The sequence below is a fragment of the Brachyistius frenatus genome, unplaced genomic scaffold (genome assembly GCF_029030835.1).
Source record: "Brachyistius frenatus isolate BFR_SWC_R1_liver_20210118 unplaced genomic scaffold, ASM2903083v1 Contig_27, whole genome shotgun sequence".
Taxonomy (NCBI): domain Eukaryota; kingdom Metazoa; phylum Chordata; class Actinopteri; family Embiotocidae; genus Brachyistius; species Brachyistius frenatus.
Window position 1 is genome coordinate 3,065,466 of NW_027210626.1, and position 19,545 is coordinate 3,085,010.

A 19,545-nucleotide genomic window follows, 5' to 3' on the forward strand; every position below is an offset into this window, starting at 1 on the left:
ACCTCCTCACCTACACTGGATCTTTATACCCAGTTCTCCTGCCCTGCTCGGTACTGATTGGACCTCAGTTCCATGATGAAGCATGATTAAGACCGCTCATCATCCAGTGGGTGTAATTTACTCAAGTCCACTACTGATCCGTAACAGGTGGTCCTCGATGCTGACCTTCACTTGAGCCCTGTACTTATCGCATGTAAGATTCAGCACTTTCAGAAATGAGACATTTGCAGTTGGGCGAGCAGCAGCTGAGCCGTTGCTATCCAACGTCCGACAGACCGACAATTTGTGTCTGACTTGAGGTGGCAACCAGTGATTTCGTGACACGCTGTCTGTCTTGACAACAATCATTTCGTCAAATCGGTAAATACATAAAAACAAAACTTGATCCTTTTCGAAACGTTATATCTATCTTTATCAAGGCGTCAATTTTGTTGGGCAGGGACTCAGGGAAGAATCACGTGTGTGAGCAGTTTGTGAAATCTCTCCATGGATACTGCAGGTGTGTTTGTATTGTTGTATTGGAGTCATAGGTGCAGTTTTAAATATGGAAACGTTCATGTCTGTTCATACCACAAACGGGTTCTTTATAACACCCAGGTAAGTGTTTTCTTTTGTCTTTCTCAAATCAAAACAGATTTACAATTATCTTTACTTCATCTCTCTTGTTTCACGTGATAACATGAAGGAGGCTCTAATTCTTCTTCATTACTGTGGCATCCTGGAAGTAGGATTACAATTACCTCGTATTAATTCATGACATCACTATTGATCACATTGGGTGAATGGGGAATTTTGGATGACGACTTGAAACCAGACTATATTGTGTTCAACTCATTGTTCACTTTTCACTCTCAAACTTTTCAGTATAAAGTGACATGACTGTAATACATAACTCAATGTTCACAAAGGAGGTGCTGATAGAAAGCTTAATCTTTATTGAAATTGTTCTCATGAATTAACAGCAGTTTATTATATTGGCTTTAAGTGCACTCCTGCTTCACCTCAGTTCGTTTTTTTTAGTAATCATCCGTGTCGCCTGCAGAGAGAGAGAGAGAGAGAACGAAGTCAAACATTTGACAGTGAAACACATCTCTAGTGTTATTTGCCCTTTAGGCAATATGGTTTGTAGTTGTGAAATCATTTCTGTAGGTTAGTTCTGGATGTTTGCTACCAACCGCATTTGTAAAGCTTGTTGATTTTCAGCTTGTCGATGTGGCTGAGAGCTGATGCCTGACCCAGCTTTATGTCCTTGCTGTTCTTAGGAATGATGGTTGGCTGCCCACCCTGAGAGTAGGCGTACCTAAACATATGCACATTATATGTTACTTTACAATACATGAACCAAATGATAATGTATACGAGTGATTGACACCAGATTATTACTTACATCCCAAAGTGCATGATTGAGCCGTAGTCATATGGCAGGTCCAGACTGTCGGTCTTGAACTTTTCAAAGTTCCTCAATCGATCTTTAAGCAAAAAAAAGTAGATCAATAAATAGTTTGTTTTTATATTTGTAAGTGTTTGTTTTGATGTTATTTACAATTTTAAATCTTTGTTTTGACCGTTGGTATAGACATACAGTTACAAATATTCTGTAACTTACTGTTGGTGGAGATCTCATTCAACATTCATGCTCCTTTTGAAATTACCTCTCCAAATGTTCGGCCACATGATGGTGACATAGTCGTCCCGGTCAAAGCGGGACTGCTCGTGCACAAAGCCCAGGGCGTGCATGAATTCATGGGCAATCACTCCAACCTGGAGGCATTGAGGGGTCTGCAGGGACACGGTCTGTCTTCCACCACGTGCACCCAGGTAGGACCAACACCTGGATCAACACACACACAGTGAGACACAGCACACATCATCAGAACAACTTCAAGTACAGAGTTTAGTGCAGTACAATAGAAGAGGAAAGCAAAAATGTACATTTAGGCTATTTCACTTCTACTCGTTTCTTTTTTTTTTCTTTTTTTTTTTGCCAAAGGAGTAATATTTTCAAAATAAAGACTACCACATTATGGAGTCAAACTTTTCAGCAACAGCTCTCACCCGGACTTTGGCTGGATGTCGATGAAGTCTCTCTGGTGAGTCCGAGGAACAAACCGCACACAGGTGCCTTTCTCTATGTTCTCCATTCCTTTCTTTATCACCTTCGTCTCTATTTCAGCTGTTCATTGGTTTACGCAGGGTCGATGGGAGCAAACAATTCAAATCATTGAATACAAACTCGGTATGTATTGAATATATTTATACTTCAAACATTGAAAGAACTTACAGTAATTAGGTGAGAGACTATATGCAATATAGACATGTCCATCCACTGATTTAGACCAGAGGCAGCTCCGTGCAAAGCAGACTTTGGCGCGCCTACCAGAGGAAACAGCAATGTCTCCCTCTCTGAGAGTTGTCGTGCCATCTGTGATTCGGGAACCTGACACAGGAATCAGGGGAAATTAAGTCATTTCAAAACAGGGCAACTGGAGTACATTTTTGTTTTTGTTTTACAGTATATTGTGTACACTGATATAGCTAAAGTTAATTACGTGCACATTACCTTGAAACTCATTAGCTTTGATGATTTCACCCATTGCTGTTCCATCGCTGCGCTCTTCACGTTCTTAAAAAGGAGAGATAGTCAGTTGTGTGTGATTTTGCTGCTGTCACATCCACATTAACACCAGGATCAGATGTAAATTGTATTTACCTTTATAGCCAACGGGAACCCATCTTGGGCTCAACAAAAATTTCTGCAAAAGAACAGACAATTGTTTTGGCAGTTCTGTTCTTGAATTTGGTAAAATCCTAGTCTCACTCCAGTCCCAATCCCATACATATTTACCTGAGGATGCACAGATGAGAGACAAGTGGAAAGCAGGCATAGGAGGATAATCCGTTCCATCTTTGCCAGTCAGAAATGTCTTCGGTGTTGCCATTTCACCTACACTAACACCTGGCTTTATAGGTGCTCCCAGTCACTGTCCTGGGATAATACCCATGATTATCTCAGGTAAATAACAGGGTAACTGCTATTTGTTTGTGAGTGAGTTTAATCCCCAAATTAGTTTGATTCTTTCATAAACAACATCTCCAACAGCGGCATAATGTGAGGTCTCGCAGTGCATAATAACAACTCAACTTTAATGACTAGCTTTAAATTAAAAGGTTTTAATGTTTGGCGCAGATTTGGGACAATTTTAGGCTTTAGATGTCGTGTACATTTACCAGGAGTGCTGTTTTCTTTCTACTAAAACTAAGCTTACACATACTCCACATGCTATGTTGCGCTGATAATTTCAGGTAATAGGTAACTCTGGCAAAACCCATACGTAATAGCATAGTCTCCACATTTCAAGGTGACACAAAGGAAAAGTTAGCGCCCGAACAGGGACTTGAACCCTGGACCCTCAGATTAAAAGTCTGATGCTCTACCGACTGAGCTATCCGGGCTCTGCAGACGTCATATTACATTACGTCACATTACATTACAGTACTTTCCATTTCATTTCGCTGATGCTTTTATCCAAAGCGACATACAATAAGTGCATTTCAACCATGTACGTCACTGGACGTACCCTTTAAAAACCCGGAGAAGAAGCACATTCTCCACGTCTGTTAATTTGAACTGGAATCATGAACGTATTTTCTAGCATTGCATCCCAAACAGAAAACGAAGTCGCTGCGGTAGGTTGCCATTAATTCACGTTACCAAACTGTTCATTCACAAAGCCAGTTAAACCTAGTGTGACACAACTAAATACGTCGACACTAAAGTTACAATTATCAGAGAAACTAACGGTAATTTCTGCGAGTTTGAGGTCTTCTTCGGCTGACCAGTTGAACTATGCATCTTGTCCTGCGGCGTTAATTTGCAGGAGCAGATAACTAATTTGAAGCATGCTGTGCAGGAAAACGTTCGCAGATTGATGGAGGTTCGGCGGCAAAGACCGCGTGTTGAAGAAGAGTTAACTCGGAGGTACGGTCAGTGTGCTGCGCGTAGTTTGGTTGGCTTGAGTTGAATTTATTCCTTCGCGTTTAAAATGTAAAAAAAACACGTTTTTTGTTTTGTTTTTCTCAACCAGTGTCCCCTCTATGACGTAACAGTACGTACGCATGGGGGTTATCATCGTTTGGTTCGTGCGCGCCAACACCCTCGGTTGTAATTCGCTCATATTCACTTTAGGAATGTCTTAGTTAAGTCAAGGGACCACCAAATTGTTGTACTTGTTTTTCCAGTGCACATACTCATCGAGGGATGTTCAGATCTCTGGCTTTCTTCCGTCTCTTGGTTCACCCAGGCCACTAGTCATTTTGTGGAGATTTCCATGAGTAGTGAGCAGCTGCATATTCTTGACCATTGATTGCAGCTTCCCCAGATTCCTGAAACACTAAACGACTCGTTGCCACGATAAGGTCTCTGGCCAGTGTTGGAAAGTAACGACGTACATTCACGCACGCATAATTTAAGGTACTTGTACTCTACTGGAGTACTTCCATTTGATGCTACTTTATACTTTTATGCATTTCGGAGGAAAATATTGCATTTTCGAGTCCAGCTACACTTATTTGACCGTTTTACTTTTAGATGAAGATTGGATACAATACACAAGATGGAAAGCATTTAAAATACAACATATTTTATGAAAGATTAAACCAGTGGTTTCCAACTTTTTGGGCTTCTTACAAAAAGCATCATGTAGTCGGTCACATTTCTGATGGGAAATGATGAGTTCTTAACAACTTCACCAAAAGACTTTGCTCTTTTTTCCCCCCACAGAATTTCTCATATGGTTTCAATTCAATGATCAAATGTTTTACCCAAAACCTAAAGATTAAAGAAAAAGTCCAAAACACTGAAAAGAGATTAGTATCAGAACTTGTTTTTCTTCTCTCCCAGTAATCATTTGATGACCCCCCCCCCATAGCCAAACCAGTTATTTAACTTTCATACTTTAATGACATGTTGCTGCTAATGCACATGTAGTTTTATTTAAGTAGAATTTTTAATGCAGTGCTTTTACTTGTTATTGATTATTTTTCTTTTTATGTTTTGTTATTTTTACTTATTTGAAGGATCTGAATAGGCCCTCTACCACTGGCCCACTAAATCATTCACCTCTAGGGAATTAAACGGGATCAGTTTAAATTAATGCATAATTTATCATTTGGACCAATGAACAGTATCCGCATAATGTGGCATTGTTTAAAGCAACAACAAAGACACTACTGTTGTAAGTGATTGAACCAAATCAAACTAAAGATCAAAAGAACAATCAATCACTGTTTGAAAAAGTTAAGGAGCAGCCGATCGCTTTAACCTACCACGAACTGCCAAAGTCACAGAAAGGGTGGAAACATCAGTTAGATCAATTTAGACTTTTACTCTAAAAGAAGTTGTAAAACCATGAGCCAAATGTTAGTGGACAAAACTCATAAATTAAGCTTTTATGTCAATTGATGCGTGAAATGAGTTTGGTTTGAGTGCAAGTGGTCGTCTACGCAACATACAAGGAAGGTTCGATTCCAAATGTAAACATACAGCCAAGTTTGGATTTAAACACCTTGTAAAAGGTGCTGTGTTTTTGCCCCTTAACGAGCGTGACCATTTTCAGCCTTATGCAAGTTTGGCCAAACAATTGCCACAACCAAATATGTCGTTGACTTTTGTGAAAAAGTGAAGCATGTTGACTTTTGTGCATTTCCTGAATGTGTAATGAGTTCTGGTCTCCCTTGCAGGACCCGGGAAATGAGCGAGAGGCTGAAATTTATATTGAAAAAAAGTGCAGTCGTTGACGCGTTGGAGCAAATGGCTGAGCTGCTGCAAGAGGAAACGCATCTCTCCGAACAGCTGAATGGTCAAAGTGCCGCAGACAGGTATTTTGCAGAAAGACATAAATTCCAGAAAGGAGAGAAGACATAAATGGACAAACCTGCAGTGTATATTTATTATCTTTCAGGGATCAAGAGAATTTACAGGAAAGAAGTCAGCGTGCCATGAATAAGAAGAGAAGCGTTGAGGCAAAAATCCTGGAGGTGAAACAGCGTCTGGCAGAGGTTGAGGCTTGTACAGTGGCAAGTATGGAAAATATTGAGGGTATCTACATCTTAGTAAACTTATATTTATTTACTGAAATGTAAAACCTGTTGTCTTTCTTTGTCAACAGTACAAGCTTCGATCCTCGCGTCAACCAGCAAATCAGAAACAAATCAAGTTGATCAGTAATGCAATGTGCTTTGTAGATTACAGGCACATCTGTTTTTTTTTTAATTACTCAAAGTAATTGCAATTGAATGTGTTTTTATTTTGTCACAACAAATAAAAATCTAATGAGACCGATGTGTCAGAGAATGTTCGGGACATATATTCTATTGTTTTTTTTCAGATTACAGTGTAATTTTCATAATGCTCTGCGCAAATTGTTCCTGGGGTACAATAACAAAACGCTCTGATGTTTGGTAGAAACCTAAACTAACACATTATCAGGCTCTTGCCAAAACAAATTTGTGTGCGCAGTTTGATTTGAGTATAATCATAGTTGATGGCTAAAAAAAACCAGCATGCCTGGTTTATGTGTAGGTTTGCGATATAACGCAAGAAGTTGTGTTCATTTCTGAGAAATTCATCACCACTGAAACTGTTTTTTCTTGGTGTCTTTCCAGTCGACGGGGGTTATCATGTATAGCTACCTTGACTGGTAAAAACAGATTTCAGCATTAGACCGTGTCCAAACTAAAAATGCCCACTTTTAGGTTTGTTACCAAAAAAAAGTGAAGGGTTTTACTGCACTGTCAGTGGCTGTACAATGCAATATAGATAGGTTCACATAGACAATACCACTATACAGGCTTGTACATGTATACATATACTGTATAAAGAAATGGACAAACAATTCAATGAAGTGAATGAAATTATAGGAAATATATAAGTACAAGAAATATTGATGGGTTAGTTTGAATTTTCAAAATCCATTACAAGGGAAAATATAATTACAATAAATGTTGTTAATACCTTATTGAATTAGTTGATTTAGGTTTAACTTTTAAAAGTCCAATTTTTATTTACCATAACTTAGCAAGTAGTTGTTTTTAATACCTCTGTTTATAATTTGGCTTCTCATATTGAATAAAGTGGTATTTATTGTTTGAGAATCCAAACATACAGATATCTTTCAGGTAAATGTTTCGGTGAAATGTGCAGTATTCCCGTCTAAAACGTGAGTTCGTGTACTTTCAGTGCCTTTGGACAGCTCCGCTGGTTTGCAGCTCACGTTTGATCTGTCGAAGCACGTTATTAATGACGCTCTTGGGTTTCCGTAGACACGTGACACGAGCGGCGGAAGTACAGGCTTGCGTTACGTTGGCTCAGCTTTTTTTTGTAGCACCATCCCCTTCTGAGGTACGTTGTTTGTTATTTATAACTTCGTTAATTGTAACTTGTATCGGGTGTAATGACCCTAAAGACCTGTTAGAAAAGGTACACGGAGCCGCGTTTTGAAGAAGTCACCACTGCACGTGCTGTTTAAAGAGCAGTTCCTCAGGTTTACGTCAGTGAAAACACGGTTTCACGTCGGTCCTCACGTCATCGCAGTCATGTCGTCACGTCGGGCTCAAAGACCAGCGTTTCACTATCGATGACACGTTTGAACCAGAGATATTTCAGGAAACACGAAACTCCTATCGGGTTTGTCTGTTTCTGTTCCTCTGACCGGCAGTGAGACACGACGGACGGACGCACTCATGGCGGCTGCTGCTGCTGCTGCTGAGCGCCGCTGCGTCTTTGACTGGTGCTCAAACGAGGACGCGTCTGGATGGAAAGAGGTGAACTCCGTCCTGAAGGAGGCTGCGAACACGGAGCCGAACAAAGACCGTATGTATGAGCTGCAGCTGCTGTCTCGTGTTTGGAACAGAGACGGTGTCCTTAGTTTCTTCTGTCCAAATCACACGTGTCCGACATGCGTGTCCCACATGTGTCCCCTCAGGTCTGGAAGATAAAAGTCCAGAGGAAGACGGACAGGGAGAGTTGAACGCGGTCAGAGAGGTGTCGGATAAGATGGTGTGCTCAGCCTGCAGGAGCGCCTTCATTAACCGTGAGGAACAGGTGACCCCACCACACTTAACTCCATCCTCATAACTCCATCCACTTAACTCCATCCACATAACGCCACCCAGTGCTGATGTAATGAAGACCGTCCCTGAGTGTGCTGTGTGTCGCAGAGGGAGCACTACAAACTGGACTGGCACCGGTTCAACTTGAGGCAGAAGATAGCGGGACTGCTTCCGCTCACAGCCGAAGAGTTCGAGAGGAGGACCGGAGCCGGTGAGGAGATCCGAGTCCCGCACGTCCACCGCGGAGATTTAAAGGGAAAGACGGGGCCACCAGAACGAGTGCGAGTGTAACGGCTGATTTTATTTTGGGTGTCATTTCACAGGAGACCTGTCAAGTATCTCGGGCTCGGAGTCGGACTCGGAGGACGAGGACGAGGACAGTGACGGCGGGGGAACCGGCAGTAACGTCGCCGGGACCGATAACGAGAGCTCGGCGGAAACCCGTCTAATTACCGGACGGCTCTCCAGCAAGGTGGTGTTCCTGAATTCAGCGGGGGAATACCTGTCAGTCTACCGCTGCATCCTGCAGGTAAAGGAGCAGGAGAGTACGGCGTGGACAAAGAGGATTTAAAAAGAGCTGGTTTTTAATTCGCGCTGCGTTCCTGTGATGTGTCAGTCAGATGGTGGGCGTGATGCAGCATCCTGCCTGCAGGCCGTCGGCAAGAAGACGGTGTGGGTCCTTCTCATGACGGGTGGAGGCCACTTTGCTGGTGCTGTATTTGAAGGGTGAGTGAACAGGGTTTTGTTGTTTGTTTGTTTGTTTGTTTGTTTGTTTTGCTTGTTTGCTCTCGGCGCTAAAGATGACACGTCCCGGCTGGAATTTAAAGCCGCCAACTCAACGGCGTGTCGGCGCCTACTCAACACGGGCTGTTTCTATGTTGCAGAAAACAAGTCCTCCAGCACAAGACTTTTCACCGGTACACGGTGCGAGCGAAGCGAGGCACTGCTCAGGGACTCCGAGATTCTCAGAACCGCAGTCACACACCGAAGTCCGCGGGAGCGGCTCTGAGGCGACACAACGAGGCCGCTCTCGTCAAGGCAAGGTCACGGTGGCGTGCTACTCCGTTCACAACGACGCCACGGTCTCGGTAGCAGAGGGCCGAAAGTAATATCGCCGTATTTTAGGGTCTTTCTGCGATAATGATTTTCTTGACAAAGTGAAAAAGTATTGGAAATATTTTATTATTGCTTTCAAGAACATTCAATTGCAACAGAATAAGTGTCACGATTTTATATGACAGCATGAATGAAGAAGTTTGCTTTCCAGTATTATGTAACACTGTTGTTGGTTGTGCATCTGATCACTGCAATACGCTCCTTTGTGGAACTAACTAACTCCACCATGAAGCCACTTTCAGACATGCTTGTTGTTACTGCTGTAAAGAACATCATGCCGATGTGCTTCCAGTGTATGTTTTTATCTTTCTAGTTTAAAAAGAAGCCTTTTATCACAATGCAAGCTCAGAGGTCATTTCTACACATTATTATATAAACAATTTGCAATATTGTGATTATCACGATATTAATTTAAAAATATATTAAAATTAAATAAATATTATCGTGAACGGTACAATATGAAAGACTCTTACTTCTCAAGTAAATGTTCTTTGAATGTAGCTTATAAAGCCTTATGGTGCCTGATGACGCCTCCAGCTAATTTTTTTTTTTTTTTTAAAGTGAGTTTTTCTTTACCAGTCGAAGCTTTCGGTAGAAAAAGAGGTCTATGTACTTTTGTCAGCTTGTGCTGAATCGGCGTGCTTCTTTAATATAAAGACAGTTGTGCTTTCTGTGTTGAGATTACTAGTTTTATGGGGTGAATTTAAGTGCATGCTGTCAGAAGACGACTCACAGAAACTCACCGCACCTCTTGTGACGTTAAATGCATCGTGATGTTTTTATTACTACACGCTTTACAATTGAACACTAATTGTAAAAGCTCCAAGTAATTAGTTTAAATGGTGTAACTGTATTTGTCTTTGGTGTGGTTTTTAATGTGCAGTTTCTTTAACACTTCTGTAACTTTCTGCAGGAAATTCAGGATCTCCTTTTAGCCTGGGCCGAACACTTGAAAGAGGCCTCTGTAATATTTGTGCGAGCCCCAAGCTACAACAAGACCATCTTTTTTGGCGGCCGTGCAGCTCCGCTCGACAAAAAAGATCCCAGGATCCGCACACTTCCCTTTGCCACGCGCAGGGCAACATTTCGAGAGGTCCGGCGGGTACATGAGGTGCTCTCCACTGTTCACGTGTATGGTAAGCTGAATTACATACCGGGGAGTAATAGCATGCTGTCGGCACATTTTTGTACAGCGAGGGTATAATCATTGCATAATCAAAAATCTCTTCCTGCAGGGAAAGACACAGACATGTCTGGAGTCTTCGGTCCTTCTCAGAAAGCTTGGAAAAAGGCTGTCAAGCCCACAGCACAAATAAACACAGATCAGAGAGAGGTAGAGAAAGGTAGGTTCAAGAAGTTGAAATATTTGCTGTGAGCACTGTGTTGAACTCTGTGGATAAAATATCATGGCAATTTTAAGCTTACTAAAATAGCTGTGAATTTATTCGCTGGTTTCAGCAGAAGAAAACCGTGATAGCTCAGATACAGAAGAGGGTGGGGACATCCAGCTGGAGATGGTGGAGCTGACTTTAGGAACCCTGGACCTCAGGGAGTTTGAAATCTATCCCTCCAGGCACAAGAGGAGGAGGAGGAGAAAAAAGGAGGAACCTAAAATGCAAAATGAGGGTAGGTCTGGTCCAGTCTGACATTACATAGGTGGCTATAGAAAACCCAAGGGAAGCTGGTATATCACACTAAAGTTCTGCAACATTTCTAAAATCCTTTATCCACGTGGGACAGGATTAGTTGACGCAGAGGCAGACAGTCAAGAAGAGGCGGCGCCAGAGGCTCCACCAGCAGAAGACGCCTCTCAAGAGATGCAATCAAAGACCAAGAAGAGGAGGAAAACAGAGAGTAAGAAACAACTGGATGGTGAGTCAGGGTTTATATCTGTCTCTTTGTTAATCTGTTAAACACTTCTCTCAATCTAATAAAGCCCTATAATGCACGATAATCAAGACGCTCATTATATATCTTTCTGTGCCTGACAGACGTTGCTGCTGAGTCCTGCGAGTACGGCCTGAGGGACGCGCTCTTTACAGCCTGCAAGGTCGGGGATGAGGAAGCTCTATGTTCGCTCCTGCAGCTACCTGGAGGAATAACGGAGAGGACAGAGCAGGTGGAGAACAAAACCTCTGATGTCTCGGGTCCTCTAACTCTCCTCAATAAGCCCATAGACTCATCAGGGTTCACTTTGCTGCACGTGGCCTCGGCAGCTGCGCAAAAGGCAGCGGTCGGGCTCCTCCTCGACGCAGGAGCAGACCCAGCCTGCAGGTAGAAACAATAATGAAGTCGGGTGCATCACCTATATCGCCCAGACTTAAACCTTTTTCTCTGCAACATTCCTTTCCAGGGATAACAAAGGGCAGACCCCGTATATTGTCGCCCCTGACAAAGACACGAGGAATGTGTTTCGCAAATACATGGGGGATCATCCTGACAAGTATGACTACTGCAAGGCACAGGTACGAGTGGACGGTCAAACCTTTGATATGCCCCGCATTAAATGCAAGCGAAGAACTTATGGTTTTATACCTGTGGAACTGCAGGTCCCGGGGCCACTAACGGCAGAGATTGAAGCCAAAAAGACGGAGAAGAAAAAGGCCCAAAAGGCCCAGAAAAAACAGAGAGAAAAGGAGCTGAAGGAGGAGAAGAGGAAACAAGAGCTGGAGGAAGAAGAAAAGAAGAGGTTTGCATCTCTGACTGATCGTGAAAAGGTGAGTAAATGGTGATCACTGATACTCGGCAATTATTTACTTTGGGAAAAAGGAGGAAACTTTTATCCTTTGCTTGTTGATTGTAGAGAGCTCTGGCAGCAGAGAGGAGGTTAGCAGAGCAAGTAGCTGCAACAGGCAAAGTCAACATCTCAAATGTCAAGTAAGTCCCTCAAGAGCCATCGTTTTTTTTTTTTTTTTTTTTTTTTAATGCGATAAAGTAAATGGTTATTTATTGGAAAGTTCTGCTGAAGTTTGGTGTGATTATTGTGTGTATTTGTCAACAGGAGATGCTGGTTGTGTGGAGAATCTCTTCATGGGAAGATCCCATTTCAGTACCTGGAGTATTCATTCTGCACTCCTGCCTGTGTCCAAGCACATCGGAAATCAAAGGCTCTTCCAGGCAAGACTTAACGCCCATCTGGAAAATTGTTGGAAATTTGGAGGGAAGCTACCTCCTTAAAATTTTCTCGTGATTTTGGCTCTCTAAGACTCTGATAAGGCTCCATCCAGGCAGTGTTTCATTTTCAACTGTAAACACATTTTAAATATCATTCTATTATGGCAGATTATCTTGGACATGTACTGTATCAAAATGACTGACATAATGTACAATGTATTTACAGTATGTGGAAAAGCTCAAATGAAATTCAATAAAAGAAAAGAAATAAGGTTTGACACTGTTTATATATCCCAATCATTTTTGTCCACAGGCCTAGTGAATATTAAAACTCAAAGACAAAGTTATCCCTTGATCACTGTTGGACTGTGGAGCTCCTGCGTCGATAGTTGAAGTAGGTGACATTGGATTGCATCCGATAAAGAAATTGGCCATATATGAGTCACTGACGTTGTTAGTGACTAAGAATGACGATGCCACAGATGTAAAAGCGTTGCTTGCGAGAGATTTCCTCACGAGAAGTCAGTTGTTCGGAGGACGACATCTACTTTGCTTTAGTCAAACCTTTTGAAAACATTTTCAAACAGATGCTTAATTTGAACAGTTATCGGGATTAAGTATTTGTTCAGTTGATAGAGTGGGACAATTTCGTACAAAAGTCTGTGGGCTCTGTCAAGATTTTCCAGCTGTGATGTTGAGCAGTGGCCGGTCCATAAAGAGAACCCGCAGGTGTGCCGGCGCTCCCTCCAGCTCCAGCACTACGATGCTGTTGGGAAGGCTGGTGCTGAGCAGGGGTCCAGGGACATAGAGAGTCAACTGAGGGCCCCTGGCGGGCCAGTATCGTCCCAAGTTCACACCGTTAATCCAAACCTGACCCTGATGTATAAAATAAAGGATACAATTATTTTATATAATTTTATCCCTCCCAGGGAACATGAGGTAAACCCACATAGGAATTACGTGTGCTGGCTCCACAATGTACACAAATAAATCAGCATTACCTTCGTCCATTCATTGAGCTTGAGAAAGGTGTCCATTGCCAGGCCGTTGGGCTGTAAGGTCCCCGTGTAGAAGGCTGGTCCAGCTGAAAGTTCTCTCTGAGTGGGACGGACAGACTGTTGGTGGTTCGAATGAGGCCATCTGCCAGCAATGGCTCCATCAATATCCAAAGGGTAAATCATCCAGTCAGTTAGTATGTCTTTACCCAGGATCAAGTTGCTCAACAGGCCCTGGAATACACACATTGTTTACCAGCTAGCACGTATTCTGTGTTTGTCAGTAGCTATCAAATATGAGGAAATAGTATTACTTTTTCATATTAGTTTCAAAGTTCTCTGGTTGTTTTACCACCTCTAAAAAGTACGTTGTTGTATCGGCCACTATGTTCTGTCTGTCTGTTATTCAGACCCTAGTCTGCAATACTCCATAGGGGATTTGACATCATTGCCTTGCCTTGTAGTCATTGATCCTGGTGCCAAAGTTAACCCTGCCCATGTTCTCAATGAGGATGTCCACAGTGTCCCCTTTGTGTCCAGTGACATTCATAACCAGGGCAGTGTCTCTTTCCAGCAGGCCCTGGTAAACCTGTTCGTACAGACACAAACTCTTTGTCATGATTATAAACATTAAAAAAAAAAAATTAAAAATAACGAAGTATTTAGAAACTGTCCCAATCGGACATGAACAAGCAAGCTTGGCCCTAACCTATGATGTTTTTTTCCCTGACCTGAAAAGCTGATTGGCTAGACAAAAGTTCTCTGTAAGCCCTTACCCCATTGACTGACACATATGCACGGTCATGAACCCCATTCAGCGGAGAGATAAGTGGCGTGGGCTCCGAGAGGTCCCGTGGCAGCGTGGTCCGATACAGCATGTATCCATAGTACTGAACACAATAGACATAACATGACTGCAGACACAACAGTCTAAAAGTTCTCCACGTTTCAAGAGGTTTACTGTCACTACAATGCCCGTCTCTCCCCTGTTGCTGCCCTCAGACACACACACACCGTACCTGTTTCATCTCTTCAAATGTGAGGGGGTGCTGAGATTTCACTGGCCCCAGCGGGGAGAGGGTGTTCAACAGATCGCTGATGTTCCCAACCTGAAAAAGGACATCAGTATTAGACACCCAGAGGAGGTTTAAAAATGTTTAGGTCAACTTACCTTTTTCAGGGTCACAAAGCCATAGGCAAACTTGGGAGTCGCCGGTGGCACGGGGCCAGAAGGAACCTCTCTAAACTGATGAGAAACAGTGACGGATTAATCAGATCTTAATCAAGACGTCAGCCTTAGTGGGTGGCTGTTCAATCAGTTGTACCTGCGTTATGACATCTCTGATGGCCAACAGCTTCTCTGTGGGGTCTCCTGCCTCAGTCAGCGGGGCGTCGTAATCATAACTTGTCACTACTGAGCGGAACCTGGTGTCATGATCAGCACCTTAGCGAGAACAGTAGAGAGTTAAAAGAGCTTTTATCTCCATCTCAATCGTGTAAACAGGGTTATGATGGAACACTGAGATTATGAAAACGAATGACTTTACCATTCCAGTAACCAAAGTTTGTTCCTCCTTCAAACATGTACCTGACAAGAACCGGGGGGAGACTTATTATTTCAGGGAAAGCTACCATTCGTAAAAATTCAAAGTCTTAGTGGAAGTTTTTATAAAGCTTATCAAAACAAATACTTAAGACATTATTGTACTCAATGACCTTTGTTGTGACGAAAATATTACTTCACTGTGTATATTACTCTGCAGTTGAAAATAGTCCCCAGCAAATGCGCTTTTTCTTCCTGTTTGAAGATTTCCTAAAAACAACAGTACCCAGTTGTTTAAATTGTAAAGCCTTACTTAAAAACTCGAAATAAACTGTATTTCTGTGACCTGATTCAAAGATCTCTAGTGGGAGGAAATGGGATTGCTAAATGTTCCAGATAGGGCAGGCAGGTTTAAGACAATTACACGGGAATTGTTGAATAGAAGAAAATGTAAAACAACACCAACGGCATCATTTTACCAAATTTGTACAGAGAAGAGGAAAAACTTGGGAGGACTGAGGGTTTTGGGGAGACATACATGTTGACGTTGGCCCCCATGGTTAGCATTTCTCCAAGCACTCTGCTGACCTTCTGAGCATCAACCACGACGTGCGGATCTCCCCAGTGGTCCAGCCAGCCAGTGTAGAACTCTGAGTTCACCTGGAACATCGTTTAAAACACGGTTCAGTCAGGTTCTGCATTTCAGCATTTAAAGATTAAAACGAGTGAATTTATTTGTAACAAACCAGAGGTCCTTGAGGTTGAAATCGTCTTTGCCGCTTGAAGGCTTCAGTTATGTTGGTGTCTGAGTACGAGAATAAACAAGAGAAATGACAACTTCCTTATCTTCTTGACGCACTATCACATGATACCAACCTGTGCCGAAGTCTACTGTGGCGTACAGTCCTTCCAGAGTCCCGCATTTCATCTCCTTGTCTGTGTTTCCATCAGTGGTGAACAGGACGGTGTCTTCACCCAGAAAGAAGCTGAACAGAGTTCGCAGGTGACGCATGTAGTTGTAGTCACAAGCGAAGTAACTTCCATATTCATTTTCAACCTGCGGTTAAGATTATTCATTAAAGCAATTATCAAAACACTAACTTTTGAAAAAAAAAACAACTTCACACCGACTCAGAATTGTACCTGGACAGTGATGATGTTTCCCCCGTTGGTGTAGAGCCACGGTCTCATTTTGGGGAGCAGAACAGCCAACCAGTTGCTGACTGCCTGCATGTAATCTGGAGTACAACAAAACCTATTAGTGGCATAGTACATTTAAAACGAGACAAACACACGTTGGTGCATGTTTTACCTGCGTCCGCTGAGCGAAGTATGATGTTTGGTTTTTGAAGTAACCACGCTGGCAGTCCACCCTGAAACAGAAAATATCAGCAAGGGAGTGTATCTCGATATAAAGTTTAGGACGTCAGAGCGAGATGACTCGGAGCTAAAGCAAGTTATCATATGATCAGTCAGTCTCAGTACATTTTGGAGTGGACAGTCACCGTAAGAAGAAATTCCTTAATTTTGGTATTTTCAAATATGTGAAATACAGGTTATAAATATACAGATGTAGTAATACAGTTGTCTGGTCAGCTGACATTACATATTAAATACATTTTACATTTACTATACACATACTAATACAATAAATGCAGTATTACGTAGGTGATACAATTTTATGCATATAGTTCATAAGACATTGTTGCTTACTTTAATTAGAAATGTCCACAAATTTGAAGCTTTTGTTCGAATGCGGTGGCGAGATCTGTAATTTTTCCAAACCATCGGTGATATTTTGTGGGTTGAAGATGTATACCTGATCATTCATCCGCTCTCTCTCCTCTCCTTTAGGAGGTGAATTTGTAAACGAATGTGTTGTACAGTGGAGTAAACAAAGCAAAGTTTCTCACCATTTCCCACTCTGCACAGATGTACGGTCCGGGACGCAGGATGACCAGAAGACCTGTCTGGTTGGCCAGATCCAAAAAATGCTCCAGGTCTCTGTCCCCTGTGAAGTTGTAGATGTCCCGTACCGCTTCGTGGAAGTTCCAGGGCACATATCTGTGTACAGGAGGAGTTCATGCAGGAACCTCGTTACAGAAAGGTAAGCAGAACGGTCCCCAGTGAAAAAAACATATATTGAAGTATGTGATCATCTTACACTTGGACAGCATTGAGTCCAGTCATGTACATCTTCATGAGCCGGTCCTTCCAGTAGTACTGTGGTATTCTGGAGTAGTGGATACTGCCTGAGATGTACTGAAACGGCTTCCCATCTTTCAGGAAACAGTTGTTTTTGTAGTCTATAGAGAAAGATCTCTTTCCAGCGAGCTGCAAGGAAATCATGGGAAAAGAAGCAAATAGTTGGAAATTGTATGTAATTTCATAGTTTGGCCGGATGTTAATCGCTGTTTGCTGTGAGCATGTCTAAACGTGAAAATGAATTTGAAAATGAAAATGAAAATGAATAACTTCATTTTCATCATCTTTATTAAAGATAAGGGACTGGTTTCTCGTTTAACCGGTAGAAAACATTTAAAGAACTACAGACACACATTATGAATGATCACCTGACTGAATTATTTTAGTAGTAAACTTTTAGTTCCCCTCTTACCAAGTTTCCACTGACAGCTGAACAGGCAAGGCTCAGTGCAACGAGGAGTAAGACAGCAGCCATGTCTGCTGCCTCCTTGTAGCGTCTGAACCTAAAACATCCACATGACTAAACTGTATTACTGCATATATGTTATTACAGCCTTATGTTGTCCCTTACTCCAGCAAGTTTGCTCACAGGGGAAGCAGCATTACAGTCAACGTACTAATCGCTTCACAAACACCATCATGTGATTTTCACGGGGCATCACCCGGGTCCTAAAGCCTGTCATGTTCACCGCCGACTCGGCTGGTTAGTACTGGTGCTCTGGAGACTGATGGACCAAGTATTTTCAGATCTTTTACTTAAGTGCCAATATAACAGAACGAGAAAAAAAAAAATTACATTCCAAATAAAATTCCTACATGAAAAAAACCCTCCCCCGAGTAAAAGTGCAGTGGTATTCACAGAAAAATGTAGTTAAAGTTTTAAAGTAAAAAATGGTTTGGTCTCTCTGAATGATATTTTATTTGGCCTTTTCTCTGATCTTAAATTTTTGGTGAGATATCGGATCATTTCAACAATTCTTGAAATGAAACCATCTGAGAATTTAAGAGGGAAAAATCACTTTTTAGTGGAGCTGTCAACAACTTGAGAATTTGAGCATTTCTTTAATTAAATAATGACTCAAAATTATTAATCAATTATCAGAATAGTGTGGCAATTCATTTTCTCTCAGTTAACTAAGTGATTATTTGAGTAATTGTAATGTTACATAATAATACCCCAACAACCTTCCAGCACGGTATACAAACCATTTAAAGCTGGGCTGTATCTAGACACATCAGCATACAAAGCAGTTCAAAATAAAAAATAATTAGCGAGTAATAAACCAAGTATGAAACTAGACTAAGGGAAAACACAGCCACCATATAGGCACCATATGCACAACATGCAGTCGTCCTATGCATTATGCAGGCTGAGAACAATTCCCATTGTGTTTGGATGACAAGATAACAAAGCAGCCGGTTCAGGAACGGTTTGCTTTATTATAGCTTTAGGACCCAGCTCTGCGTCTGTGCATCTTTTCATGGTGTTTGAATTGTAATTACATGTCAACTGTCCCTGACATGTTTATTATAGGATTTGTTTTGATGTAAATATGAGTTTTTTTTCCATTTCCTCTGGAAAAATGCTGTGACACACATTTAATTTAGTGATAACACTGTGATGTTGGTGCCTCTATAATAATTCCATATAAATTAAACCCTCGAATAACAATTATATATCTGCATTATACATTTACATTCTTTTAAGGACACTAGGTGGCGCTTCAATACCTTGGCGAGAACTGAGCTTTACTGGGTGTCCTGACAAATGTTTTTTAGTTACACAAGATAATGAATAGTGTTTGATTATCATTATTACCTATGTTATATCCTGAAACCTGGGAGGAAAAACAATTACAGTTTTGGTCACAATTTACCTCTAAACACTAATTTATTAGCACTGATCGTACTCAAGCTGATATAGAAAATAATTTGTATATGCAGGTCTACATGAATACAGTTTACCTATATTGTGTCTCCTAAGTCGTCATGATGGCACGTTTTGCACTTATTTAATTCCACTTTTCAATACAAAAAAAAATGTTCTCTATATCTGAGACAGCTTTTTGCTTTCAAGTGTGTTGAGACATTTAAAGAAAAATCCAAGTTGTTTTCAGGATGCATTTGCCGCTGATCAGTTAGAAGGAGCTTCTAAGTGGGATTGAAGTGGCTACCATTGTAATGGGAAAAAAAAACTTTTATCTCTCTGACATGTAAACACAAAGTAGTTAATCCTGGTAATTTGGGTTAATACAGTAAATCCTTCATCTGCCTGATGGCCCATCACTGTGTTCAGATGCTTTTGCTGTTTTTTTTTTTTTTTTCAGTTCCTTGCACTAATGACTGTCTAAACTGTAATCTTATTTCCGGCATCTTTATTCATCAGTCTTCAATTTTAAGGAAATTGAAGGGGGGATGCTCATAACTGCTACTCGCAACTGATCTCAACTGCAGATATAGGAC

General features: G+C 41.6%; 4 protein-coding genes, 1 long non-coding RNA gene and 1 other non-coding gene across 9 annotated transcripts in view; 3 read left to right on the forward strand and 3 right to left on the reverse strand.

Moving 5' to 3' along the window:
- Nucleotides 1-1,167: 1,167 nt before the first annotated feature.
- hce2l2 (high choriolytic enzyme 2-like 2) lies at nucleotides 1,168-2,905 on the reverse strand. Its single transcript, XM_069698425.1, has 8 exons — nucleotides 2,846-2,905; nucleotides 2,711-2,753; nucleotides 2,561-2,623; nucleotides 2,282-2,437; nucleotides 2,056-2,173; nucleotides 1,653-1,831; nucleotides 1,388-1,469; nucleotides 1,168-1,300 (listed from the first exon to the last, which is right to left on the reverse strand). The coding sequence occupies exons 1-8, from the start codon at nucleotides 2,903-2,905 to the stop codon at nucleotides 1,168-1,170; spliced, it is 834 nt and encodes a 277-aa protein (XP_069554526.1).
- Nucleotides 2,906-3,380: 475 nt separating this feature from the next.
- On the reverse strand, nucleotides 3,381-3,453 carry trnak-uuu (transfer RNA lysine (anticodon UUU)). The gene has a single exon. It is a non-coding gene; the product is annotated as a tRNA-Lys (tRNA).
- A 132-nt stretch (nucleotides 3,454-3,585) lies between these two features.
- On the forward strand, nucleotides 3,586-6,334 carry LOC138620951 (uncharacterized). Of its 3 annotated transcripts, none has more exons than XR_011310915.1 (4): nucleotides 3,586-3,687; nucleotides 5,740-5,877; nucleotides 5,961-6,079; nucleotides 6,168-6,334. It is a non-coding gene; the product is annotated as an uncharacterized lncRNA (long non-coding RNA). The 3 variants fall into 3 exon arrangements; XR_011310913.1 differs by having other exon boundaries at nucleotides 5,961-6,075; XR_011310914.1 differs by lacking the exon at nucleotides 3,586-3,687 and adding an exon at nucleotides 3,911-3,979 and having other exon boundaries at nucleotides 5,961-6,075.
- A 1,091-nt stretch (nucleotides 6,335-7,425) lies between these two features.
- ankzf1 (ankyrin repeat and zinc finger peptidyl tRNA hydrolase 1) lies at nucleotides 7,426-12,617 on the forward strand. 2 transcript variants are annotated; one of them, XM_069698618.1, is made up of 15 exons: nucleotides 7,426-7,870; nucleotides 7,983-8,101; nucleotides 8,218-8,320; nucleotides 8,433-8,638; nucleotides 8,726-8,835; nucleotides 8,994-9,147; nucleotides 10,139-10,361; nucleotides 10,461-10,568; nucleotides 10,687-10,851; nucleotides 10,966-11,097; nucleotides 11,217-11,499; nucleotides 11,579-11,690; nucleotides 11,775-11,942; nucleotides 12,029-12,102; nucleotides 12,227-12,617. In XM_069698618.1, the coding sequence occupies exons 1-15, from the start codon at nucleotides 7,741-7,743 to the stop codon at nucleotides 12,351-12,353; spliced, it is 2,214 nt and encodes a 737-aa protein (XP_069554719.1). In that variant the 5' UTR covers nucleotides 7,426-7,740; the 3' UTR covers nucleotides 12,354-12,617. The 2 variants fall into 2 exon arrangements, with proteins under 2 accessions (XP_069554719.1, XP_069554718.1); XM_069698617.1 differs by having other exon boundaries at nucleotides 7,427-7,870; nucleotides 10,684-10,851.
- On the reverse strand, nucleotides 12,608-17,706 carry glb1l (galactosidase, beta 1-like). Its single transcript, XM_069698619.1, has 16 exons — nucleotides 17,495-17,706; nucleotides 17,042-17,211; nucleotides 16,791-16,941; nucleotides 16,190-16,250; nucleotides 16,021-16,115; nucleotides 15,754-15,934; nucleotides 15,624-15,682; nucleotides 15,416-15,537; nucleotides 14,882-14,922; nucleotides 14,660-14,778; nucleotides 14,506-14,580; nucleotides 14,354-14,443; nucleotides 14,111-14,224; nucleotides 13,792-13,923; nucleotides 13,341-13,568; nucleotides 12,608-13,215 (listed from the first exon to the last, which is right to left on the reverse strand). Exons 1-16 carry the CDS (start codon nucleotides 17,555-17,557, stop codon nucleotides 13,012-13,014), a joined length of 1,905 nt encoding a protein of 634 aa, XP_069554720.1. The 5' UTR covers nucleotides 17,558-17,706; the 3' UTR covers nucleotides 12,608-13,011.
- myo10l3 (myosin X, like 3) overlaps nucleotides 16,946-19,545 on the forward strand; it is a 70,400-nt gene continuing 67,800 nt past the window's right edge. Inside the window, 1 exon segment of the mRNA XM_069698628.1 lies at nucleotides 16,946-16,984. Coding sequence (XP_069554729.1) covers nucleotides 16,961-16,984 — 24 coding nt within the window. The 5' untranslated portion in view covers nucleotides 16,946-16,960.

Coding starts and splice junctions, on each gene's coding strand:
- hce2l2 (XM_069698425.1), bottom strand. CDS start 2,905: ATGGAACGGATTATCCTCCTATGCCTGCTTTCCACTTGTCTCTCATCT. Junction 2,624..2,710: donor GGTTCCCGTTGGCTATAAAG/GTAAATACAATT, acceptor CTCCTTTTTAAG/AACGTGAAGAGCGCAGCGAT. Junction 2,438..2,560: donor CAAAGCTAATGAGTTTCAAG/GTAATGTGCACG, acceptor TTCCTGTGTCAG/GTTCCCGAATCACAGATGGC.
- ankzf1 (XM_069698617.1), top strand. CDS start 7,741: ATGGCGGCTGCTGCTGCTGCTGCTGAGCGCCGCTGCGTCTTTGACTGG. Junction 11,691..11,774: donor ATGACTACTGCAAGGCACAG/GTACGAGTGGAC, acceptor GTGGAACTGCAG/GTCCCGGGGCCACTAACGGC. Junction 12,103..12,226: donor GTCAACATCTCAAATGTCAA/GTAAGTCCCTCA, acceptor ATTTGTCAACAG/GAGATGCTGGTTGTGTGGAG.
- glb1l (XM_069698619.1), bottom strand. CDS start 17,557: ATGGCTGCTGTCTTACTCCTCGTTGCACTGAGCCTTGCCTGTTCAGCT. Junction 14,581..14,659: donor TCAGAGATGTCATAACGCAG/GTACAACTGATT, acceptor GTTTCTCATCAG/TTTAGAGAGGTTCCTTCTGG. Junction 13,924..14,110: donor CATATGTGTCAGTCAATGGG/GTAAGGGCTTAC, acceptor CTGTACGAACAG/GTTTACCAGGGCCTGCTGGA.